Raw genomic sequence first — 27185 nt, forward strand, 5'->3', positions numbered from 1 at the left:
AATAATAAACAAAATAAAATTATTAACATGCACAATAAAATATACCTAGCCTGTGTTTATGATAGGCCTACTGTCTGGGGATCCATATGTGTTGTGGAGGTAGTCTATGACTGCGGCGCTGCTTTGCAGGGAGTTGATCACCTTCCTCTCGGGCTGGGAGCTGACCCTCTCCAGCATGTAGATGAGGTGCTGGTGGAAGCAGGTGAAGGGGGTCCCCTGGTTTGTGGCGAGGTCCACCCAGTCCCACACACACTCAAGAGGGGTCTCATTGTAGCCAGTGAATATGTCTGGGTTGGACAACAGCCCCCGGCCTGCCATCACACCTACAGGACAGGGCATGTGAGGTTGGAGAGGAAGTGCCTTAAGTGAGCCATTTAACAATAAAGATCCTGTATATTCTATATTTTCTCAAATTATTCATGCACATGGAACCTCTAGCTACCCTTTTAAGTATTTACAATACATATCTGTTAAGATTACACAAATAGAATGAGTTCCCTGGAGGGAATGAGAGGTTACAGACTAAATGCAGATGAAATGCTGAAGTGTTTATAATAAAGACGGCTATGAAGTTCTGTGAAAATGAATAATGACAGTGGCTCCCAGGAAACCCCCCATGTTGTAGTTTATTTTCATAGAACTGCACAGCTGGTCATTGTTGATCACTTTGGCCCATGTAAAGGAATTAAATATGAAGCCATTTCAAGAGTATCTTTCCCAAGGAAATAACTACACATCTCTAGTTACTAAGTATCTGTCTCATATGACACCCTATTCCCATACAGAGTGCACTATTTTTGACCAGATTCCTGTGTGACTGCCTTTGGAGTCTGTGGTCACAAGCCGCACACAATATTGGGAAAAGGAATCAATTGTGATTTGCTCAAATGTAACTGAAAATGAACTCCAGTGAGCTGGTGAGTGGTTTCCACATCTCGGATGCTCTTTATGTCTCAGTTGGCAATGACCGGCTGGTGGCACTCCTCTGCAGTCCGACCATGGACTGTTATCACCTGGCTAGATTCCAATTGGAATTACACATCATTTTGCAAGCCAGCATAATGTGACCTGTGGGCCTGATTTTGCCTTTAAACCATGAGTCCCAGCCATTGTATTAGGGTTAAAACTAGGCCCCCAAAATAAAGCCTTAAGAATTGTGTTGTACTGTCCTAACTTTAATACACTTAGGATCTCACTTGGTGAAGACTACAGGACTGAAAATGGACGAATACAACAACCACATCTCTGTCACTAACAAATACAGTCATGGGTAGTAACGCTACAATTCACTCAAAAGGCAAGGCACTCTGGGAAATATGCAAATAAGGCTTTACACTAAGCAGTGTGTTAATTTAACACTGAAAAGTGTGGTCCTGTATAGTTCGTCGGATGCGGCAGGGCTTGCAAACCATTAGACTACAAAGGGAAACCGAGCCGCGAGCTGCCCAGTGACAAGAGCCTACCAGACAAGCTAAATGCATATCATGTTCGCTTCGAGGCAAACAACAATGAAGCATGCATTAGAGCACCAGCTGTTCCGGACGACTGTGTGGTCACGCTCTCCGTAGCCGATGTAAGCAAGACTAAACAGGTCAACATTCACAAGGCCGCGGGGCCAGACGGATTACCAGGACGTGTACTTAGAGCATGCGCTGATCAACTGGCAAGTGTCTTCACTGACATTTTCAACCAATCAGATCACCATAGTCCCTGTGCCCAAGAAAGCGAAGGTAACCTTCCTAAATGACTACCACACCGTAGCACTCACGTCGGTAGCCATGAAGTGCTTTGAAAGGCTGGTCATGGCTCATATCAACACCATCATCCCAGAAACCCTAGACCCATTCCAATTCGCATACCGCCCCAACAGATCCACAGATGATGCAATCTCTATTGCACTCCACACTGCCCTTTCCCACCTGGACAACAGGAACACCTATGTGAGAATGCTGTTCATTGACTACAGCTCAGCGTTCAACACCATAGTGCCCACAAAGCTCATCACTAAGCTGAGGACCCTGGGTCTAAACACCTCCCTCTGCAACTGGAGCCTGGACTTCCTAACAGGCCGCCACCCCCCCCCTATTTTCCGTTCATCCACGACTGTGTGGCCAAGCACGACTCCAACACTCTCATTAAGTTTGACAGTGGTAGGCCTGATCAGCGACAACGATGAGATAGCCTATAGGGAGGTCAGAGACCTAGCAGTGTGGTGCCAGGACAACAACCTCTCCCTCAATGTTAGCAAGACAAAGGAGCTGATCGTGGACTACAGGAAAAGGAGGGCCAAACAGGCCCCCATTAACATCGATGGGGCTGCAGCAGAGCGGGTCGAGAGATTCAAGTTCCTTGGTTTCCACATCACCAACAAACTATCATGGCCCAAACACACCAAGACAATTGTGAAGAGCAGACTGAAAAGATTTGGCATGGGTCCCCCAGATCCTCAAAAAGTTCAACAGCTGCACCAGTGAGAGCATTCTGACCGGTTGCATCACCGCCTGGTATGGAAATCGCTCGGCATCCAACCGTAAGGCGGAGGTCGACCGATTAATCGCTAAAAGAAATCCAGGTTAGCAGGCAATATTAACCAGGTGAAATTGTGTCACTTCTCTTGCGTTCATATCACGCAGAGTCAGTGTATATGCAACAGTTTGGGCTGCCTAATTTGACAGAATTTTACGTAATTATGACATAACATTGAAGGTTGTGCAATGTAACAGGAATATTTAGACTTATGGATGCCACCTGTTAGATAAAATACAGAACGGTTCCGTATTTCACTGAAAGAATAAACGTCTTGTTTTCGAGATGATAGTTTCCAGATCTGACCATATTGTTAATGACCTAAGGCTCGTATTTCTGTGTGTTATCATGTTATAACTAAGTCTATGATTTGATAGAGCAGTCTAACTGAGCGATGGTAGGCACCAGCAGACTCGTAAGCATTCATTCAAACAGCACTTTCGTGCCTTTGCCAGCAGCTGTTTATGACTTCAAGCCTATCAACTCCTGAGATTAGGCTCGTGTAACCGATGTGAAATGGCTAGCTAGTTAGCGGTGTGCGCGCTAATAGCGTTTCAAACATCACTCGCACTGAGACTTGGAGTAGTTGTTCCCCTTGCTCTGCATGGGTAACGCTGCTTCGGTGGTGGCTGTTGTCATTGTGTTCCTGGTTCGAGCCCAGGTAGGAGCGAGGAGAGGGACGGAAGCTATACTTACACTGGCAATACTAAAGTGCCTATAAGAACATCCAATAGTCAAAGGTTAATGAAATACAAATGGTATAGAGAGAAATAGTCCTATAATTCCTATAATAACTACAGCCTAAAACTTCTTACCTGGGAATATTGAAGACTCATGTTAAAAGGAACCACCAGCTTTCTCATGTTCTGAGCAAGGAACTTAGACTTTAGCTTTCTTACATGGCACACATTGCACTTTTACTTTCTTCTCCAACACTTTGTTTTTGCATTATTTAAACCAAATTGAATGTTTCATTATTTATTTGAGGCTAAATTGATTTTATTGATGCATTATATTAAGTTAAAATAAGTGTTCATTCAGTATTGTTGTAATTGTCATTATTACAAACAAAAAAGGGAAAAAAGAAGAGAAATCGGCTGATTAATCGGTATCAGCTTTTTTTGGTCCTCCAATAATCTGTATCATGATCGGTCGACCTCTAGTAGTGTGTACGGCTCAGTACATTACTGGGGCCAAGCTTCCTGCCATCCAGGACCTATATACTAGACGGTGTCAGGAATTCCCGAAAAATTGTCAAAGACTCCAGTCACCCAAGTCATAGACTGTTCTCTCTGCGACCGCACTGTAAGCGGTATCAGAGCACCAAGTCTAGGTCCAAAAGACTCCTTAACAGCTTCTACTCCAAGCCATAAGAGTGCTGAACAATTAATCAAATGGCCACATGGACTACAAATGGCCAACCCCCCTCCTTTGTTTTTACACTGCTGCTACTTGCTGTTATTATCTATGCATTGTCACTTTATCCCTACCTACATGTACAAATGACCTTGACTAACCTGCACCCCTGTACATTGACTCAGTACTGGTACCCCCAGTATATAGCCTCATTATTGTGTTAACTTTGATTTTATTTTTGACTTTAATTTATTTAGTCAAGATTTTCGTAACTATTTCTTGAACTGCATTGTTGGTTAAGGATTTGTAAGTAAGCATTTCACGGTAAGGTCTACACCTGTTGTAGTCGGTGCATGTGACAAATACAATTTGATTTGTCCATTGTTACAGTTAACATTGTGTTGATTTAACACTGGAGAATTCGCTGTGTAAAATCTGATCATAATGCGCCTTTTAATCGTTTAAACTGTCTAAAACTAAGGGCACAATCAGAATAAGATCAGGGCAAAGGACATGTTTGGCAGCAGGTATAAACGGGGCTACTGTTCATGTCTGTGTGACTGTTGTACGACAGGAGATGCCACTGTGCCAGCTTATCATAGCTGTTCTCTGCCTTTGGTGTGTAGCAGGAGCTTTCTTATTTCAGTTCTGATCAAATCCAATAGGTGGCAGTATTGCATACTGGTAATAAATCAAATTTCAATCACTGGGGTTGGTGGGCCAAATTTATTAACTCAGCAAAAAAAGAAACATCTCTTTTTCAGGACAGTCTTTCAAAGATAATTCGTAAAAATCTAAATAACTTCACCGATCTTCATTGTAAAGGGTTTAAACACTGTTTCTCATGCGTGTTCAATGAACCAGAAACAATTCATGGATATGCACCTGTGGATCGGTCATTAAGACACTAACAGCTTACAGATGGAAGGCAATTAAGTTCACAGTTATGAAAACTCAGGACACTAAAGAGGCCTTTCTACTGACACCAAAAGAAAGATGCCCAGGGTCCCTGCTTATCTGCGTGAACGTGCTTTAGGCATGCTGCAAGGAGGCATGAGGTCTGCAGATGTGGCCAGGACAATAAATTGCAATGGCCGTACTGTCAGACGCCTAAGACAGTGCTACAGGGAAGACAGGACGGGCAGCTGATCGTCCTCGCAGCGGCAGACCACGTGTAACACCTGCAAAGGATCGGTACATCCGAAGGACAGGTACAGGATGGCAACAACTGCCCGAGTTACACTAGGAACGCACAATCCCTCCATCAGTACTCAGACTGTCCGCAATAGGCTGAGAGGATGGACTGAGGGCTTGTAGGCCTGTTGTAAGGCAGAACCTCACCGGCAACAACGTCACCTATGGCCACAAACCCACCGTCGCTGGACCAGACAGGACTGGTTAAAAAGTGCTCTTCACTGGCGAGTTGTGGTTGTCTCACCAGGGGAGATTGTCGGTTTTGCGTTTATCGTCGAAGGAATGAGTGTTACACCGAGGACTGTACTCTGGAGCGGGATTGATTTGGAGGGTCTGTCATGGTCTGGGGCGATGTGTCACAGCATCATCAGACTGAGCTTGTTGTCATTGCAGGCAATCTCAACCCTGTGCGTTACAGGAAAGACATCCTCCTCCCTCATGTGGTTCCCTTCCTGCAGGCTCATCCTGACATGACCCTCCAGCATGACAATGCCACCAGCCATACTGCTCATTCTGTCCGTGATTTCCTGCAAGACAGGAATGTCAGTGTTCTGCCATGGCCAGTGAAGAGCCCGGATCTCAATCCCATTGAGCACGTCTGGGACCTGTTGGATCAGAGGGTGGGCTAGGCCCATTCCCCCCAAGAAATGTCCGGGAACTTGCAGACGTCTTGGTGGAAGAGTAGGGTAACATCTCACAGCAAGAACTGGCAAATCTGGTGCAGTCCATGAGGAGATGCACTGCAGTACTTAATGCAGCTGGTGGCCACACCCGATACGGACTAACTTTTGATTTTGACCCCTCCTTTGTTCAGGGACACATTATTCCATTTCCGTTAGTCACATGTCTGTGGCACTTGTTCAGTTTGTCTCAGTTGTTGAATCTTTTTGTTCATACAAATACTTACACATGTTACGTTTGCTGAAAATATACACAGTTGACAAAGAGGACGTTTATTTTTTTGCTGGCTGAGTTTGTTGATTTTGCCAGCGATACCAAGGAAAAAACATATGAATCACTTTGTTTTGTGAAGCTAATGAAATGGATGGCATTTCTCACTCGCTTAAAAAAATAGTTGCATTTCTTCGATTAAAACAGAATAACTTGTAAATGTAACACAACAGTAAAACATGTTTAATATGGGATAACATGTTGGTATGTGGAGACTATTTTTCCAAACAAAAAAAATGTATTTCGCAACAAAAACAACTAATAGTGAGCAATACTGGAATATTGCAACACTTTCTTACTCAAAGCAGATTTTTGTACTCGCAATGAGAAAATCTCTACAGTGGTCTGAAAGGCACTTATTCAGTCAGTACAGTACTGGGGCTCTATAGGAGATAAGTACTTAGGGGATGGGGGCTGGAGGAAGTTTGTTGGTCAATTACCCACTCCAAGTGCTGACCCGGTCTACCCAACCCAACACCTGGGTTGGGACAGTCAATACAGAGAGTCTGAGTGAGAAGAGGAATGATGAATTTGCTCAGACTTTTCCGTTTCAGTATCCTTATTACAAAACAGAAAATCATGACCCTGTGTAATATTCACAAACCCTTCACATCTAAGAGGAATGAAAAACAGAACATCACCATTGATATCAAATATTCAATAACAAAAATAACTCAATATAGCTTCTCTACCACTAATTCAATGCTAATTTTGTTTTACAAAACACATACAACTCAATCTGTAATACGCCTAACTGCTAAGGGTGAAACAAAATGGATATGAATGCAACGATGGTCCTCTTGCCATATACAGGGAAAAAACAGCATAGCAAGCCCATTACATCAAAAATACATTCACAGTAGAAGACCACTGTAATCTGAAGCTTGTACAGCCGTGCAGGAAGGCATTCATTCACAACTGAAATTCTCCAAAAGTCAGCAAATACTATTTCTATGCTGGTGTACTAGCTATTCTATTACAAACGTGCTCAGGTGCTTTTTATCTAATGTTTGCCAGCTCAGTGGTGCTTTGGAGGAGTATTTGGGTGACATCATGCAGAGTGCTTCAGTATGTCAAAGGAAAATGATAGCGTGCGTGACAGTGTTTTTTTTCTGGTTTCTTGGTACAATCTGTAAACGTTCTGACAGCTGTAGTCATAACCCCGATCAATCATCCTTTTTGTCTCCACACTCTTGAAGATTCTGGAAAAAACAATATATACAGTATATATGTGAAGTGGTAAATGTACAGTAGTAGTACTAAAGTCAGAGCTGAAATATTCCGTTTACATTTGAGCAGGGTAGTAATATACATTATCTAAGTGCTGACAGCTTTGAACAAGGCAGGGTGAGCAGTAATATCAAATCAAACATGTACAGTGCCTTCAGAAATTATTCATCCCTCTTGATTTATTCTACATGTTGTGTCACAGCCTGAATTCAAAATGGATAAAAAATTTAAAAAAGTCTCACTTATCTATACATGATTCCGACAAAGTGAAAACGTGTTTAGATTTTTTTTTTGCACAATTTGTTGAAAATTAAATACAGAAATCTCATTTTCATGAGTACTCACACCCCTGAGTCAATACTTTGTAAGAGCCTTTGGTAGAGATTACAGCTGTGAGTCTATGGGTGAATCTAAGAGCTTTCCACACCTGGATTGAGAAGTATTTGCCCATTATGCTTTTCAGAACTCTTAAAGCTCTGTCAAATTTTGTTGATCATTGCTAGACAATTTTCAGGTCTTGCCATAGATTTTCAAGTAGATTTAAGTCAAAACTGTAACTCGGCCACTTAGGAACATTCACTATCGTCTTGGTAAACAATTCCAGTGAAGATGTGGCCTTTTGTTTTAGGTTATTGTCCTGCTGAAAGGTGAATTCTCCCAGTATCTGGTGGAAAGGAGACTGAACTAGGTTTTCCTGTAATATTTTGCCAGTGCTTATTAGCTCCATCCCATTTATTTTTTATGATGAAAAACTCCAGTCTTTAAAAATTACTAGCATACCCATAACATGATGCAGCCACCACAAAGCCCAAAAATATGGAGAGTGGTACTCAGTCATGTGTTGCATTGGATTTTCCCCAAACATAACACTTTGCATCCAGTACAAAAATATATTTGCTTTGCCACATTTTTTGCAGTATTACTTTAGTGCCTTATTGCAAACAGGATGCATGTTTTGGGATATAAAAAATTATGTTCATGCTTCCATCTTTTCACTATGTCAATTAGGTTTATATTGTGGAGTAACTAGAATTTTCATGATCCATCCTCAGTTATCCTGTCACAGCCATTAAACTCAAACTGTTTTAAAGTCACTATTGGCCTCATGGCGGTCCCACAGCAGTTTCCTCACTCTCTGGCAACGGAGCTAGGAAGGACGCCTGAACCTTTGTAGTGACTGTGTATTGATAAACAATCCAAAGTGTATTTAATAACTTCACCATGCTCAAAGGGATATTCAATGTCTGCTTTTTTTAATTGTAATTTTACCTATCTACCAATAGGTGCCCTTCTTTGCAAGGCATTGGAAAACCGTCCTGTTTTTTGTGGTTGAATCTGTGTTAGAAATTCACTGCTCAACTAAGGGACCTTACAATTATTTGTATGTGTGAGTCCATGCAACTTATTATGCGATTTGTTAAGCAAATGTTCATCCCTGAACTTATTAGGGGTTGAATACTTATTGACTCAAGACATTTCAGCTTTTTATTTTTATTAATTTGTACAAATTTCAAAAAACATGTTTACACTTTGACATTATGGGGTATTGTGTGTAGGCCATTGGCGAAATGTAACACAACAACATTTGGAAAAAGTATAGGGGTGTGAATACTTTCTGAAGGCACTGTAGGCTAATTGTAGATACTGTATGTGAGCTGGTCTGGGGTTACCTGGTGTTCTTTCAGCAGTCGGTCGTATTCTTTGGTCAGTCCATCGGATTGTTTCTTCATAGCTTCCATCTCGGATTGGGACTTTATCAAGGCTAGGTAAAACATTAACCCCAAAGTATTCCCATTATCATCCAATTCCCATGCATATCATCCAATCTCTCTAAAAGGTGACATGCTATGGGTCAAAGTACACATTCCTGAACAGTAATTGAAGCCCATGTTTGTTTTACTGTCATTATGGTCTGATTTCATTTGGTTGGTTATTGTATTGTAGTTGTACATTTTCAATTGATTTCAGTATTATTGGATTTTTGATTATATTATTCAGTCTGTCACAAAAGTAGTGTCTGTGTATCTTCCTCACCTTCCCCTGAGCCCTTCAGTTCTCCTCTCAGTTTCTCCATCTCTTTTTTCAGCAGCTCGTTTCCCTCTGCTGTGGCCTTGTTCCCTTTCCCATCCATCAGAGTCTGAAAAAAACACATTAACCATTAATCACACCTCTCAACCTTATGTAATACCAAAATTATTTTAGTTACTTTTAGTGTGGATGAAGACCCATATCTCTGAGTAGGAGTTCTGATATAACATCCATTTCGCCTTACATCTAAATGAATATGTTTCCGTGGACAAGGGGGAGCCTTATCCTAGATCAGCGCTCCTCTTCTTTTTGAGACCCTTTTAAATATGGGCTCAGGTGCAGAAAGGGCAGTGATACTGGGTATGACTTCACCTGTTTCAGTAGCTCGTTGTCCTCCATGTATTTCTTGGCAGTTTGGTTATCACTCTCTGCCTTGGTCTGCAGAGAGGCCGTGGTGCTAGACGCCATCGCCAGCTGGTTGATCAGAGTGATCACCCGCCTCAGAACTCTGTAGGGAAACAACACACACAGATTGTGTTCAATACTGATAAAAAAAATAAAAAATTCAACAGAGCTGCCACCTGAACTTGTCCATCTGAATTTTTGGGGGGGATTTCCGTTGCTTAAACATTTTGCTACGATGTGCCCTCCTGAATACGACCACGGTGTTATGGTCATTGTAATGAATAAAGAAATCTCTAAGATTATGAAAATCCATGCACTGGCTGGTTTTCACCAGTATCCATCCCAATGTGAAGACGACAGGGTGAAGATTCAGTATGTCAATGGGTGAGTGACAGACAGATCCAGGACTTACAGCCAGAGAAAGAGGGAAAAGCCAGAGATGTAGAGGTTCCTCTGGGCTCTGAACAGCTTCATGTGGAGGTTGTCAAACATGTTGGGATTCAGATTAGCATCCTTGCTGTTTCCCGCCCCTGAATACTTCCTCACCTCACGCACAGCATCTATGGGAGGACAGGAGAGTGTGGTACGACATGATTAAACATGGTAAGACATGGAGATTGCAAAAGCATTGTATGAGATAGTCACTCACAATAATGACAATGATCTGTGAGTAAATTAAACCATGACACTTTCTGGCATCAGCTTACCGAGGAAGAGGACTATAAGGATTATGATCATGGCGAGGAAGAATTTATTCCAAAACCTGGCCATTTTGTTCCATATTCTCAGCTGGAAGATACTCTGCCATCTGCAAAAGAGCACAAAAACATAATGCTGAGACTCAGAACACTGCAAAAGCAAATCAATGTCTAATAAAAAGTCCTCTGTTCTTTCTACCAATCAATTGGTAGAAATGTTCAAACCTGTATTTTCCATTCATAGACACACCCTATGTGTTTTAATAAAATAATCTAGATGCTTGTCTGACGCTTCAAGCAAACTATTTAATTAAATAAGACACAAATGACTAAAGAGGGAGCCAGAGATCAAGATAACTTATTAACGTGACCCGACCATCCTCCTCCTGCTCCTGCTGGCTTTCTACTTCCCTGAAGTTGCCGGTAATATGCTACACGAGTAGAATGCCAATTTCTTACAATTTTACTGATCCATGTGCCGGTTATGGTTTTCATCCGCACATTTTAGTTGAACGGTTTTATTTAAATTTATAATAATGTCTTCGTATCTCAATCATTGACATGTGGTGAGTCAAAATTCTATCAAAATCTAAACGAAAATGATAGAAACCTAAAAAGTAACTTTATTGCCAACTTTGTAAAATTTGCCTACATAAAGCCAACAAATAAAACATGGCCGCCTGTAGGTAGAAAATATCCTGACAAAAATAAATATCCTATAAATCACATTGGCTACGCATGGCCTGTCTGCAACGAACTTGAAACATTGTATCAACTATCAACTTGGGTTCAACCAGAAGTTCTCACACTAGCAAACTAAAATATTCTTAGAGTTCGCCACGCCAGTGAGCTCGTGACAGACATCTGTAGACTATTTGCGCTAGGGATAAGAGCTCACCAGGTAGGCCTATTTTATGATGTTTCCACTCGATCAAAGCATGACCTTTTCCCTTCGCGCTGCGTGGTTATCAAAAGGGAGAGAGCTGGATAGATTTTTCAAATACGTTGTGGAACCATTATCATTCTCAATCTCAATGGATGTAAAACAGACTGTGTTTGAGGTGAAGAAAACATTACTTTGAGAAGCTCCACAGTTCATTAGTGGTGGTGTGTTAAGCCATTCACAAATACTATCAGATCCCCAAATGGGCATACATTTGCGAGCAGGTGTCACGCCTTGGTCATAGTATTTTGTGTTTTCGTTATATATTTGGTCAGGCCAGGGTGTGACATGGGTTTACTTTGTTGTGTTTCGTATTGGGGTTTTGTAGGCATTGGGATTGTGGTTGATTAGGGGTGTGTCTAGTATAGGCTTGGCTGCCTGAGGCGGTTCTCAATCTGAGTCAGGTGATTCTCGTTGTCTCGGATTGGGAACCGTATTTAGGTAGCCTGAGTTTCACTTTGTATTTCGTGGGTGATTGTTCCTGTCTCTGTGTAGTTTCACCAGATAGGTTTCACGTTCCGTTTGTTGTTTTGTATTTTTGTATAGTTATTTCATGTGTCACTTTTCCATTAAAGTCATGAGTAACCACCACGCTGCATTTCGGTCCGACTCTCTTTCGACAAATGAAGAACGCCGTTACAGCAGGCCAGGTAACCTTTAGGCCTACTTCTATGTGTAATCAGGTGCACGTCCTCCTTACTAAGGCTGTGGCGGTCATGGAATTGTCAAGCAAATAACCGGTGATTGCCAAGCAAATAACTGTCGGTCTCACTGTAATTGGCCGTTAATTAACAAACACATTTAGCATCTCCTGGCTTCTACACACAGCCTACAAGCCACTGGTGCAGAATTTTGGAACATCTACATTTTAAAAAATTATAATAAATCCATGTAATATAGCCTCCAATAAATCCATTATTTATTTTAGACAGATATAAAGAAAGATGATATGAAGAAAATGCAGTCTTCCAGAAGAAAATAATAGCATACTTGTCCTTATGTTAGGTCCTGATCTGGCTATGCCACTTGTCTGTGGGCTACAGTAGTTCATTTAGCAGACAAGATTTGCTAGGAACTCTCTGGCATTGGCTCCCGAGTGGTGCAGCGGTCTAAGGCACTGCATTGCAGTGTTAGGAGCATCACTACAGACCCAGGTTCAATCCCGGGCTTTATAACAACCGGCCGTGACCGGGAGTCCCATAGGGCGGCGCACAATTTGTCTAGCGTTGTACGGGTTTGGGTAGTTAAAAAAAAGAAATTATGGTGGAAATTATCTTCCCCAAACTTGAAACTCAAGCGCTGCTTATGTATGGCAGTTAGGCTCTACACCCCTTGTGAAGCAGATTCATGTGCTTGATTTAAAATAATTTGGCCCCTTTAGTTGTGATACAAACCTTATCAAAACATATAGTGCTATGGCCAAGGCTACATGAGGTTTGCAACTATGATAAAAAATAAATAAAAAATGTATTTTTTCTTGCCTTAACCTGTTGGGCATCATTCACAAGTGATGATTTATAATTCACAAGTGATAAGCAGCTAAAATTGTAGTATTTTTGATTTAATCTTGTCTTTACATATACAAAATAATGTGTGCAATTTGTTTTCATTTAGAGTGAAACATTTATGCACCTGTTTTGAAACAGTTAGCAAGTTTGTTAGACTACGAATGACCATCAGCAGCATCATAGCTTGGAGTAGCCTAATTACCTAGACTAAATGGTCAAGTGGAATTTGACTGCCTTCATGACTCGACCGTCCTTTCTCAACATTGACAATAGCACTCCAAACAAAAGACAACGTCTTAAATTGACAAAAACAAATTAGTTTATTATGAGTTATCACAATAGTAGCATAGGTTGTGCGCTCTGCAAACATGTCCACTTCGACAGTGAGAACAGTAAAACTAGAATAATACGATTGAATGAATTAACAGAAATTACCATAACCAAACAAACATTATAGATTAGAAATGATAGGAATTAATGGTAAATGTTCTACACTACCGTGCAAAAGTTTGGGGTCACTTCGAAATGTCCTGGGGTCACTTTTTATCCATTAAAATATCATCAAATTGATAAGAAATACAGTGTAGACATTGTTCATGTTGTAAATGACTATTGTGGCAGGTTTTTCATTGAATTTCTATAGAGGCCCATTATCAGCAACCATCACTGTGTTCTAATGGCACGTTGTGTTAGCTAATCCATCATTTATCATTTTAAAAGTATAATTGATCATTAGAAAACCCTTTTGCAATTATGTTAGCACCGCTAAAAACTGTGTTCTAATTAAAGAAGCAATAAAACTGGCCTTCTTTAGACTAGTTGAGTATTTGGAGCATCAGCATTTGTGTGTTTGATTACTTGCTCAAAAATGGCCAGAAACAAAGACCTTCCTCCTGAAACTCGTCAGTCTATTCTTGTTCTGAGAAATAAAGGTATTTTCCATGCGGGAAATTGCCATGAAACTGAAGATCTCGTACAACGCTGTATACTACTCCCTTCAAAGAACAGCGCAAACTGGCCCTAACCAGAATAGAAAGAGTGAGAGGCCCCAGTGCACAACTGAGCAAGAGAACAAGTACATTAGGGTGTCTAGTCTGTTTGCAACTGCAAAAAAAACTAAAACTTGGTTGACCAAACAATCAACTAATTGAGGTCAGCCCTAATACAGCTAGTCATGACGTTGTCTCAATTGTAACATGATTCCTGTTGTAGCTTGTAGGGAGCCAAGCCCCTTTTACTACTCTGTCCATGGCTATACTCTCCATGTTATGGAATCCTACTAAGCATGGACCACAACGTCTTTTGGACGACTTTTTTTGGTCCTGTCTGGATCGGCAGTCTTTATTTGGTGCAGTCTGGACTGGCCTTGATTTCAACGTACAGGAAGTCGATTTTCTGTCAAAATATGAACCAATCATAGACATCTTTGTTTAGTTCAGATTTGGCCTGGTCTAGGGGGTCGACCGATTTATGATTTTTCAACGCCGATACAGATTATTGGTTTCCAAAAAATCCGATACCGATTACGCCGGACAATTTTTATATATCCATTTGCAATAATGACAATTACAACAATACTGAATGAACACTTAACTTAATATAATACATACATAAAATCAATTTAGTCTCAAATAAATAATGAAACATGTTCAATTTGGTTTAAATAATGCAAAAGTGTTGGAGAAGTAAAAGTGAATATGTGCCATGTAAAAAAAGCTAACGTTTAAGTTCCTTACAGAACATGAGCACATATGAAAGCTGGTGGTTCCTTTTATCATGAGTCTTCAATATTCCCAGTTAAGAAGTTTTAGGCTGTAGTTATTATAGAACTATTTCTCTCTATACCGTTTGTATATAATTTACCTTTGACTATTGGATGTTCTTATAGTCACTTTAGTATTGCCAGCCTAATCTCAAGTCATAAACAGCGCTGTGCTTCAAGCATTGTGAAGAGCTGCTGGCAAACGGAGGAAAGTGCTGTTTGAATGAATGTTTACGAGCCTGCTGCTGCCTACCACCGCTCAGTCAGACTGCTCTATCAAATATCATGGACTTAATTATAAAATAATAAAACACACAGAAATACGAGCCTTAGGTCATTAATATAGTTAAATCTGGAAAAAAAACTATCATTTAGAAAACAAAACGTTTTCTTTCAGTGAAATACGGAACCGTTCCATATTGTAATCGGTGGCCCTAAGTCCCCAAGTCTTGTTAATATTGCCTGCTAACATGAATTTCTTTTAACTAAATATGCAGGTTTTAAAAAATATACTTGTGTATTGATTTTAAGAAAGGCATTGACGTTTATGGTTAGGTACACATTGGTGCAACGACAGTGCTTTTTCCCCCCAAATGCGCTTGTTAAATCACCCGTGTGGCGGAGTAGGCTGTGATTCGATGATAAATTAACAGGCACCGCATTCATTATATGCAACGCAGGACAAGCTAGTTAAACTAGTAATATCATCAACCATGTGTAGTTAACTAGTGATTATGTTAAGATTGTTTTTTTTATAAGATACGTTTAATGCTAGCTAGCAACTTACCTTGGCTCCTTGCTGCACTCGCGTAACAGGTGGTCAGCCAGCCACGCAGTGGAGTGCAATGTCATCGGCCATAATCGGCATCCAAAAATGCAGATTACCGATTGTTAGGAAAACTTGAAAATCGGCCCTAATTGATTTTGTATATGCCGATTAATCGGTCGGCCTCTAGTCTGTCCTGATCGGCCTGGATTTGGCCCCAACATAGGTCTTTAATTGTTTCAGATTTGGTCCGGTCATGTTCAAATCTGAACCAAACATAGACATCTATTGTTTCACAAGTTTGAACAGCACAGTAGAGCAGGCTTTCCCACAGTTTTCCCCTCAGGCCCCCCCTGGTCACACCCATCTTGGTGTCAGAGAACATTTTGCAGGTTTAAAAACGTATTTCCTGCAGTTCTACACATTTTGTCATGGGGTGCAGAGAACAATTCTGCAGGTTTAAAGACACTTTTCTTGCAATTCTATACATTTTGCCATATCTAATATGGATTCATGTGATTTGACTGACTCAAACATTTTGGTTTCACCTAATGTCCATTGCTCGTGTTTCTTGGCTCAAGCAAGTCTCTTCCACTTATTGGTGTCCTTTAGTAGTGGTTTATTTGCAGCATTTCGACCATGAAGGCCTGATTCACACAGTCTCCTCTGAACAGTCGATGTTGAGATGTGTCTGCATCAAAGCTGGGACTGAGAGACTGAAAAACAGCTTATATCAAGGTCCTCAGACTGCTAAACAGCAATCACTAACTCTGAGAGGCTGCTGCCTACATTGAGACCCAATCACTGGCCACTTTAATAAATGGATCACTAGTCACTTCATACAATGCACTCTAAATAATGCCACTTTAATTATGTTTACATATCTTACTCATATCACATGTATATACAGTATTTTATACCCTCTATGGCACCTTGCCTATGCCGCTCGGCCATCCATATACTTACATGTACATATTCTCATTCACCCCTTTAGATTTGTGTGCATTGTGTAGTTGTTGGGGAATTGTTAGATATTACTGAACTGTCGGAACTAGAAGCACAAGCATTTCGCTACACTTGAATTAACATCTGCTATCCATGTGTATGTGACAAATAACATTCGATTTGATTTTTGCGACTGCACTTGAAGAAACGTTCAAAGTTCTTGAAATTTTCCGCATTGACTGACCTTCATGTCTTAAAGTAATGATGGACTGTCGTTTCTATTTGCTTATTTGAGCGGTTCTTGCCATAATATGGACTTGGTCTTTCATCAAATCTTCTGTATACCACCCATACCTTTTCAAAACACAACTCATTGCCTCAAACGCATTAAAGGAAAGAAATTCCACAAATGTACTTTTAACACGGCACATCTGTTAATTGAAATGCATTGCAGGTGACTACCTCATGAAGCTGATTGCGAGAATGCCAAGAGTGTGCAAAGCTGTCAAAGGCAAAGTGTGGCTACTTTGAAGAACCTCAAATATGAAATACATTATGATTTGTTTAACACTTTTTGGGTACTACATTTAGGTCATTCAGCAGACGCTCTTATCCAGAGCAACTTACAGTCAGTGCATTCAACTAAGGTAGATAAACAACATATCACATTCACAGCAAGAAACAAATATTTCAGTTACTGAGAATGTTATTGTAGTTGAAGTGGTCTGTTAGTTTATTCTGTGAGTTGGACTAAATAGAAAATCACCACTACCAGTTTTAAAGCTTATGAAGAAGCTAACAGTGCATGTGACAGATGGGAGCGATAATAAACATTGTAATATAATGCTACTTACTTTTTGTATATATAGTGTACATTCTAAATTATGTGGACACCAGTTCAAATGAGTGGATTCAGCTATTTCAGCCACACCCATTGGTGAAAGGTGTATAAAATCGAGCACACAGCCATGCAATCGCCGTAGACAAACATTGGCAGTCGAATAGCTTTAAAGAACAGCTCAGTGACTTTCAAGGTGGCACCGTCAAAGGATGCCACCTTTGTCAAATTTCCTCCATGCTAGAGCTGCCCCGGAAAATGTAAGTGCTGTTATTGTGAAGAGGAAATGTCTAGGAGAAACAACGACTCAGCCGCGAAGTAGTAGGCCACGCAAGCTCACAGAACGGGACTGCTGAAGCGCGTAGTGTACAGAAATTGTCTGTCCTCGATTGCAACACTCACTACCGAGTTACAAACTGCCTCTGGAAGCAACGTCAGCACAAGAACTGTTCATCATGAGCTTCAATGAAATGGGTTTCCATTACCGAGCAGCCACTCACAAGCCCAAGATCACCATGCACAATGCCATGTGTCGGCTGCAGTGGTGTAAAGCTCACCGCCATTGGACTCTGGACCATTTGGCAGTCCGACAGACGAATCGGAGTTTGGCGGATGCCAGAAGAACGCTACCTGGCCCAGTGCATATTGCCAACTGTAAAGATTGGTGGAGGAGGAATAATGGTCTGGGGCTGTTTTTCATGGTTCTGGCTAGGCCCCTTACTTCCAGTCAAGTTAAATCTTAACGCTACAGCATACAATGACAATCTGTGCTTCCAACTTTGTGGCAACAGTTTGGGGAAGGCCCTTTCCTGTTTCAGCATGACAATGCCCCAATGCACAAAACGAGATACAAACATAAATTGTTTGTCGCGATTGGTGTGGAAGAACTTGACTGGCCTGCACAGAGCCCTGTCCTCAAGCCCATCAAACACATTTGGGATGAACAGGTGTAGGTAGACCTTACCGTGAAATGCTTACATACGAGCCCTTAACCAACAATGCAGAATTTTAAAATGTAAGGTATTTGCTAAATAAACTAAATGAAAAAAAGAACAAAAACACAATAACGAGGCTATATACAAGGGGTACCGGTACTGAGTCAATGTGCAGGGGTACGGATTAGTCGAAGTAATATGTACATGTAGGTAGGGGTAAAGTGACTATGCATAGATAATAAACAGAGAGTAGCAGCAGAGTATGTGAAGAGTGTGAAGGAATGTGAATGTGTGTGTGTTGTAATATGCATGTGTGTATTTTGTCTGTGTGTCCCTGTTGGAGTGTCAGTATAGCATGTGTGAGTGTGTGGTTAGAGTCCAGTGAGTGTACATTGAGCCTGTGCAAGAGTCATAGCAAAAAGCACAAATAAGAATAAAATAAGGGGGTCAGTGCAAATAGTCCGGTTGGCATTTGATTAACTGTTCAGCAGTCTTGTGGCTTCGGGGTAGAAGCTTTTTAAGGAGCCTTTTAGTCCCGGACTTGCCGTGCGGTAGCATAGAGAACAGTCTGACTTGGGTGGCTGGAGTCTAACAATTTTTAGGGCCTTCCTCCGACACCACCTGGTATATAGGTCCTGGATGGCAGAAAGCTTGGCCCCAGTGTAGAGCTGTGTGCTTTTGTAGCACCTTGCGGTCGGATGCAGAGCTGTTGCCATACCAAGCGGTGATGCAACAAGTCAGGATGCTCGCAATGGTGCAGCTGTAGAACTTTTTGAGGATCTGAGAGACCCATGCCAAATCTTTTCAGCCTCCTGAGGGGGGAGAGGTGTTGTTGTACCTTCTTCACGACTGTGTTGGTGTGTTCGGACCATGATAGGTTCTTAAGTATTGTAGACACCAAGGAACTTGAAGTTCTCGTGCTTGGCCCTCATTATCCTGTAGTCCACGATCATCTCCTTTGTGTTGCTCACCTTGAGGAAGAGGTTGTTGCCCTGGCATCACACTGCCAGGTCTCTGACCTCCTCCCTATAGGTGGTCTCATTGTCGTTGTTGATCAGGCCTACCACCGTCGTGCCGTCTGCAAACTCGGTGTCGGAGTCATGGCCACGCAGTTGTAGGTTAACAGGGAGTACAGGAGGGGAATAAGCACACACTCCTGAGGGGACCCTGTGTTGAGGGGCAGCCCGTCAAGAAGTCCAGGATGCAGTTGCAGAGGGAGGTGTTCAGTCCCAGGGTCCTTAGCTTAGTGATGAGCTTGAGGGGCACTATGGTGTTGAATGCTAAGCTGTACTCAAAATGGCGCCGGAGCAGAAGGCAGACGTTTTACGTGCCCCCAACCGATTGTGTTTTTTTGTTTATCTGCGTTGTTTGTAACTTTTTTACTCATTTTGTACATAATGTTGCCGCTACCGGGTTGGATGTGTGTTGTGTCAAGAAGGTGTACGGTGTACTGGCAGGTAGGTTGGGTTGTGTTTAACCGTCGCCTCTCCCAAGTCCGTATGGGAGTTGCAGCGATGAGACAAGACTAACTACTACCAATTGGATAGCACGAAATTGGGCAGAAAAAAGGGGTAAACAAATAAAATACATTCACAAGGCCGCAGGGCCAGACGGATTACCAGGACGTGTACCGGCGAGAATGTGCTGACCAACTAGCAAGTGTCTTCACTGACATTTACAACATCTTCCTGTCCGAGTCTGTAATACCAATATATTTTAAGCAGACCACCATAGTGCCTGTGCCCAAGAACACTAAGGTAACCTATAGGGAGGTGGTCAGAGACCTGGCCGTATGGTGCCAGGACAACAACCTCTCCCTCAACGTGATCAAGATGAGTGAGCACGCCCCCATTCTCATCGCCGGGGCTGCAGTGAAGCAGGTTGAAGTTCCTTAGTGTCCACATCGCCAACAAACTAACATGGTCCAAGCACACCATGAGAGTCGTGAAGCAGGCAAGACAAAACCGATTCCCCCTCAGGAGACTGAAAAGATTTGGCATGGGTCCACAGATCCTCAAAAGGTTCTACAGCTGCGCTATCGAGAGCATCCTGACTGGTTATATCACTGCCTGGTATGGCAACTGCTCGGGATCCAACCGCAAGACACTACAGGGGTTAGTGCGATCGGCCCAGTACATCACTGGGGCCAAGCTCCCTGCCATCCAGGACCTTTATACCAGGCGGTGTCAGAGGAAGGCCCTAAAAATGATCAAAGACTCCAGCCACCCTAGTCATAGACTGTCCTCTCTGCTACCACACGGCAAGCAGTACCGGAGCGCTAAGTCTAAGTCCAAGAGGCTTCTAAACAGCTTCTACCCCCAAGCCATAAGACTCCTGAACATCTAGTCAAATGGCTAGCCAGACTACTTGCATTGACCCCCCCTCCACACCACTGCCACTCTCTGTTGTCATCTATGCATAGTCACTTTAATTAACTCTACCCACATGTACAAACTACCTCAACTAAAAGGTGTCCCTGCACATTGACTCTGTACCGGCACCCCCCTGTATATATTGTTATTTTTTACTGCTGCTCTTTAATTACTTTTTTTTAATAGAATTTTTAAAAACTTCTCTTATTCTTATCCATAATTTTTTTTAAACTGAACTGTTGGTCAGGGGCACGTAAATAAGCATTTCACTGTAAGGTTTACACCTGTTGTATTCGGTGCATGTGACTAATACAATTGAATTTGAACAGCATTCTCACCTAGGTGTTCCAGGTGGGAAAGGGCAGTGTGGAGTTCAATAGAGATTGCATCACCTGTGGATCTGTTGGGGCAGCATGCAAATTAGAGTGGGTCCAAGGTTTCTGGGATGATGGTGTTGATGTGAGCCTTGACCAGCTTTTTAAAGATTTTCATGGTGATGGATTCTGGCTTCTAACTCCTTAACTTGGGATAGGGTTAATTATCAGGTATCCTATTGAAATATTGAGTGCTTAGGTTTAGAGGGTCTACACCAGAAGTTAATGGTTATCTGTAGGAGGAAGGTGTATGGTGTGTGCAATTAAGCTTGGACTGTGCTGAGTGCAGGGAAAACGATCACATGTGGCAACATTAATAAGAGGAGCGAGCCATGGATTAGTGGTGAAGGGGGTCAGGTCATGTTAAGGGAAGAGGAACCATTTATTGCCCATATTACTTTGTATCTTTATTGCTAGGCAGGAAAGTATGTTTTGCGAGAAGGAGGAGACTCCACCCAAACTGTGGTACAAATACCACCACTATTGTAAACATGTTTTTGTCAATTCAGCTGTTCGATCCTTTGGCAAGAATAAACTTGGTTTAAGCTTTCACAATGTCCGTCTGGCTCTTACTCTAATAACTAGAACCTAACATTGGCTACAGATGTGAGTGCTACTGTGGCAGAAGTCATTTAGGCAGGTTACCTTGGCGTTCATGGGCACAGGGACTATGGTAGTCTGCTTGAAACATGTGGGTATGGTTGAAAATGTCAGTTTGACACTTGCCAGCTGGTCGGCGCATGCTCCGAGTATGCGTCCTGGTAATCCGAACGTGACCAAAAAACATGTATTTTTAACATGTGCAAATTACGTATTTTCAACTTTCATTCAGAACTGAAAATCAGCCCGACTTCAATGTCTGGAAAATACGTATTTTAGACAAAATGTCAACATAATTTCTCTTACTGGGTTGTTGCAGTATCAGGATTGGTTAGGGCTCATTCCTACCTGGTGGCTGAGACGAAGGGTAGACAGAGGATGAGGAGTACACCTATTTCCACATAGAGGAAGAGGGCAACTGCAGTCCATTGCAACGTCATCTCTAACAATACAGTCTGTAAAATATGAAACATTTTAAGCAAAGAAGGTTATTTTCACAGTCTGGCAGTAACGTTAGGTCGTTTTGCCAGAATGGAAAAGGACTGGTGTAATTGTTGATGTCAACAAGAGAAAGATTCAACTTGCTACGTAGCTAGCTAGTTTCCTCTGGACATATTTCAGCCAACTGTGAAACCACCAATGCAAATGTATTAAGAACAACAATGTAGTTCCTGTTTCAGTGATAAGCCTCTTATCCTAGCGAGATACGTAACGTTACTATGTTCACATGCTTGGTTAATAACACCCAGCAGTACTAAGTGTATGCTGTTTCATTCAGTGTGTAACATGTCCTTATATCATAGAAATAGTAGCTACGCCTAATAGAAATAGTAGCTAGCTAAGTTTAACGGTATTGCTAAAGACTTTGCCTCATGCGGTGACATCAGCCAGGTAGCTGGCAATATTTTAAGGCAGGACACGATAGCTATTTAGCTAACGTTAACTGGTAACGTTACTAGCTAACGTTAGCACTTTTGTGAAATACATAGTAACTACGCATACGAGGAGCCAAGTTCAGCCTCTTAATAATTATGCAAAGTATGTAACTTACTTTACGGCACCCGAACAAAGAAACTGGAGGATGAAAGGCAAACTTAAATTTGGAGACAGTTGTTTTACGCTTCTTTTTTTGGGTCCCATTTGAATGACGTTATACAGAAGGTTTTATCTGTTCGCTTACTGGCTTATTCTCTACTGAGGAGAACCAATAAGGTTCTGCCATATGTTGTAAATCCCATACTGTACACATCATGGCCAGTTCAAATATGATGAAATTAGGTGTAATGTGTTTGGTTTTGTTTGTACCTTCTAGTCGTGTCTGACTGGACATGTTGAAGTGAATCTGATGTGACCTTCTTTTTTTTTTGCAGGTAGAGGGACACATTATGTGCATGCACACTGCACACCTGGACTATCAGAATAAAAAATAAAAAATGGTAATATAGTAAATAAAATATTTTATTCCATAGAAAATAAAATTAATAACATACACATTAAAATATACCTAGCCTGTGTTTATGATAGGCCTTCTGTCTGGGGAGCCATATGTGTTGTGGAGGTAGTCTATGACTGCGGCGCTGCTTTGCAGGGAGTTGATCACCTTCCTCTCGGGCTGGGAGCTGACCCTCTCCAGCATGTAGATGAGGTGCTGGTGGAAGCAGGTGAAGGGGGTCCCCTGGTTTGTGGCGAAGTCCACCCAGTCCCACACACACTCAAGAGGGGTCTCATTGTAGCCAGTGAACATGGCCGGGTTGGACAACAGCCCCCATGTTCACTGGCTACAATGAGACCCCTCTTGAGTGTGTGTGGGACTGGGTGGACTTCGCCACAAACCAGGGGACCCCCTTCACCTGCTTCCACCAGCACCTCATCTACATGCTGGAGAGGGTCAGCCTGCCATCACACCTACAAGACAGGACATGTGGGGTGGGAGGGGAAGTGCCTTGAGTGAGCCATATAACTATACAGATCCTGTATAGAGATATTCTATATTTTCTCTAATTATTTATTTGCATGGAACCTCTAGCTACCCTTCTAAGTATTTACCATTAATATCTGTTAAGATGACACAATAAACAGAGAATGATTTCCCTGGAGGGAATGAGAGGTTACAGAATAAATGCAGATGAAAAGAAGATAGTGTTTATGATAAGGAGTAAACACGGGCTATGCAGTTCTATAAAAATAAACCATGATAGTGCCTCCCAGAACCCCCCCCCCCCATGTTGTGGTTTATTTTCATAGAACTGCACAGCCTGTCATTGTGGATCACTTTGGCCTATATAAATGGATTTAATATGAATCCATTTCAAGAGCATCTTTCCCAAGGAAATTACTCTCATATGACACCCTATTCCCATACACAGTGCACTACTTTTGACCAGAGCCCTGTGTGACTGCCTTTGGAGTCTGGTCAAAAGTAGTGCACAACATTGGGAATAGGGATCAATTGAAATTTGCACTAATTGAACTGACTATCAACTCAAGTGAGCTGATGTGTGGTCTCCACATCTCGGATGGTCTTTATGTCTCTGTTGGCGATGACAGGGACTGACAGGCTGTCCTTGATAGCGTCAAAGTGGACCGCTGGTGGCGGTCCGACCATGGACCGTTATCCAGGACACCCCTGCCGCCTCTGTCTTCTGACACAGGTCCACCGTACATCACAGGTCCTTGTGAATTCTGGGAAAAGAGAGCGGAAACAACGACTGGAAAAGGAACTTCTGATGACACTTAGGTTGCTTGCAAAATACAGCTGTTACAGGCTCTTTTGTCTTGGAAGCAAAAGTGAAACAATTATATTTGGTGATATGATCACTCTTGCCATATTTTGATGGAGGCTGTGTAGTTAGGATTGTCTACTTGGTTCCTGACATGTCAAACCATGTCTTTGACAGGCTCAGGTTTGTTGAGAAGGCATGCACCGTAGCCTTCCGACATGGCCCACCGCTGGGGACAGCCATAGTTGAGGTCCACTCCATCAGAGAAGGGTGAGACCACACAGGCTGCATCGGCCAGGGTCTGGGCACCACTGGCAGCAAACTGCACGATCAGAGGATGGTCAGCTGAGAGATACATTGAGCAATAAAGTTGGATTTAATTGACACCAAATTGACAGTCTTCACACATCCAATGACTGCAGACACCAAGTCCCTATATTTTGAGAGGCATCTAATATTTCCTTTTAGAAAAAAAGTGATCTCATATTACCTTCATTGTTTGTAAATTCACTGTCTCTGGCTTTGACAGAACACATAAGGTCAGGAGCAACTATCATTAGAGTGAAGCAAATGTCACAGTCAAATTTCCTCACCAGTGACCAGAATGCCAACCTGGAAAAGCAGGAAAATAAACGATGAGATTGCTCAACCTACTTCAGCTATCCGCACAAATCCCAACCGCTGAACAAGTAATTGAAAATGTCCAAAGATCAGATCATCTTATTTTGAATACCGGACCATAGGAGCACAGCTTTTCAGAACTTCTCTTACTCAAACATGTCCATCATGTTGGTGGTCGTCCTTTTCATAGACCATATGTTTTTAATCACTGAAGTTAGCTAACCAGTTGGCTAGCTTGTTAGCCATGGCAATGCTTTTCTTTCCACGGTCGAAATAGTTTGGTGCATACAGTTTATGGCCTATTCTAACGTTGATGTGACTCGATAACGTTCATATTTTATGTAATTAAGATAGCAAGATAAAGTTCACAAACACCCGAATGCAAACAATAACACGCAGTATCGTTAGTGGGCGTGTCCACCGAACAACTTTTCATTTTTTTACTTTGAACCTAATAAGTATAAATAAATAACGTTATCACAATGAACTTTGGTACCAAATACAGATCGTTTGATATTTTCTTTTGAAGAATAAAATGTTTGGTTTGGTTCATTTCCTGTCGCTGAAATCATGCGTCATCGTGTGATGACGTGGAAAACATGGAGGGTAGTGGAGGAGCTTCAACGAATTTGCTGCTAAGTGATGGTAAAATTATGTATTTTAACATTTATTTTCTATACTTTTCTGTCAATCAGTTCTACTTCACGTAGGTGTATGTTTTGTTTTATTCAGCTAGGTGTATCAGCTCCGTAGTCGTTTAGGAACGAGAGCTACCGAGTTGACGGGGCAGTCCATCATTGACTGACATCAAGGCGTCATAATCGTTTACGTTTTTCAATATTCTTTACTTGTGATAAAATAATCCAGGAAGTGGATGGCTAATAAATTGTTCCCTTTTATCCACCTCTTCTCCAGAATGCTATGCTGATTTTCTCATAGAGGACTTTGACGTGAAGACGTACACAGCCCAGGCCATCCACCATGCTGTCATTGCAGAACAGCTGGCCAAGCTGGCTCAGGGCATCAGTCAGCTGGACAAGGAGCTCCACAGCCAGGTATACGTGACACCTATCATCTGTCACACACAACTGTATCTCACACATGTGAGACCCATAGTGACATATCTATATAGATTATTAGTTTAATCAGCCAGTCAGTTTGTTCTATACTGATGGCTGGTATGTATACATTTTCTGTAGGAAAGACACTTTTCCTTTATGTGTTGAATGACTTCCTGACTGTGGTAAATATTTCTCTTGTCAGGTTGTTGCCAGGCATGAGGAGTTACTTGCTCAAGCTACTGGGATTGAGTCTTTGGAAGGTAACACACCTTTAGCACATATTTGTTTTTGTCATCATCATGGCACTTCTGACTTTTTGGAACAGGGGTTTTCAACTGGGGTCTGCGGGCCCCTAGGGGCTTTTGGCCAAGGGATCCATGTCCAAAAGCCACGGATCCCTGTGTAGTACAATACAAGTACTGTGGATAAAATATAATATTATTCATCTAAAATGTAACCCTGGACAACATGGGCCTGGGAGGCTCACAGGGATATTGATATCCACAGTACTCCACCAAGTATATACAGTACCAGTCAAAAGTTTGGACAAACCTACTCATTCAAGTGTTTTTATTAAAACTTTTTTTTTTACTACATTGTAGAATAATAGTGAAAACATCAAAACAATGAAATAACACATGGAATCGTGTAGTAACAAAAAAGTGATAAACAAATCCAAAATATATTTATCAAAGAAGCCACCCTTTGCCTTTTATTTATTAACCCTTATTTTACCAGGTAAGTTGACTGAGAACACATTCTCATTTACAGCAACGACCTGGGGAGAGGAATGCGCCAATTGTAAACTGGGGATGATTAGGTAACCGTACGAGGAACAGATTGGGAATATTTAGTGACCACTGAGAGTCAGGATACTTGTTTAACATCCCATCCGAAAGACCGCACCCTACACAGGGTTATGTCCCCAATCACTGCCCTGGGGCATTGGCATATTTTTTTAGCCCAGAGGAAAGGGTGCCTCCTACTGGCCCTCCAACACCACTTCCAACAACATCTGGTCTCCCATCCAGGGACTGCCCAGGACTAACCCTGCTTATCTTCAGAAGTAAGCCAGCAGTGGGATGCAGGGTGGTATGCTGCCTTGATGGCAGCTTTGGCATTCTCTGAACCATTCTCTCAACCAGCTTCACCTGGAATGCATTCCCAACAGTCTTGAAGGAGTTCCCACATATGCTGGGCACTTGTTGGCTGCTTTTCCGTCACTCTGCGGTCCAACTCATCCCAAACCATCTCAATTAGGTTGAGGTTGGGTGATTGTGAAGGCCAGGTCATCTGATGCAGCACTCCATCACTCTCCTTCTTGTTCAAATAGCCCTTACACAGTCTGGAGG

General features: G+C 42.0%; 2 protein-coding genes and 1 pseudogene across 4 annotated transcripts in view; 1 reads left to right on the top strand and 2 right to left on the bottom strand.

Moving 5' to 3' along the window:
- Positions 1-45: 45 nt before the first annotated feature.
- Positions 46-25206, bottom strand: LOC109896316 (tRNA-dihydrouridine(20a/20b) synthase [NAD(P)+]-like; annotated as a pseudogene).
- Positions 6014-23194, bottom strand: bcap29 (B cell receptor associated protein 29). 3 transcript variants are annotated; one of them, XM_020491077.2, is made up of 8 exons: positions 22936-23194; positions 21780-21886; positions 10398-10498; positions 10103-10250; positions 9658-9793; positions 9292-9394; positions 8928-9019; positions 6014-7229 (listed from the first exon to the last, which is right to left on the bottom strand). In XM_020491077.2, the coding sequence occupies exons 2-8, from the start codon at positions 21869-21871 to the stop codon at positions 7194-7196; spliced, it is 708 nt and encodes a 235-aa protein (XP_020346666.1). In that variant the 5' UTR covers positions 21872-21886; positions 22936-23194; the 3' UTR covers positions 6014-7193. The 3 variants fall into 3 exon arrangements, with proteins under 3 accessions (XP_020346666.1, XP_031687746.1, XP_020346665.1); XM_031831886.1 differs by lacking the exon at positions 22936-23194 and adding an exon at positions 22737-22755; XM_020491076.2 differs by lacking the exon at positions 22936-23194 and adding an exon at positions 22483-22615.
- Positions 25207-25290: 84 nt separating the features above from the next.
- cog5 (component of oligomeric golgi complex 5) overlaps positions 25291-27185 on the top strand; it is an 89864-nt gene continuing 87969 nt past the window's right edge. Inside the window, exons 1-3 of the mRNA XM_020491075.2 lie at positions 25291-25417; positions 25688-25827; positions 26036-26093. Coding sequence (XP_020346664.1) covers positions 25372-25417; positions 25688-25827; positions 26036-26093 — 244 coding nt within the window. The 5' untranslated portion in view covers positions 25291-25371. The remainder of the gene's footprint in view (positions 25418-25687; positions 25828-26035; positions 26094-27185) is intronic.

The sequence above is a fragment of the Oncorhynchus kisutch genome, linkage group LG9 (genome assembly GCF_002021735.2).
Source record: "Oncorhynchus kisutch isolate 150728-3 linkage group LG9, Okis_V2, whole genome shotgun sequence".
Taxonomy (NCBI): domain Eukaryota; kingdom Metazoa; phylum Chordata; class Actinopteri; order Salmoniformes; family Salmonidae; genus Oncorhynchus; species Oncorhynchus kisutch.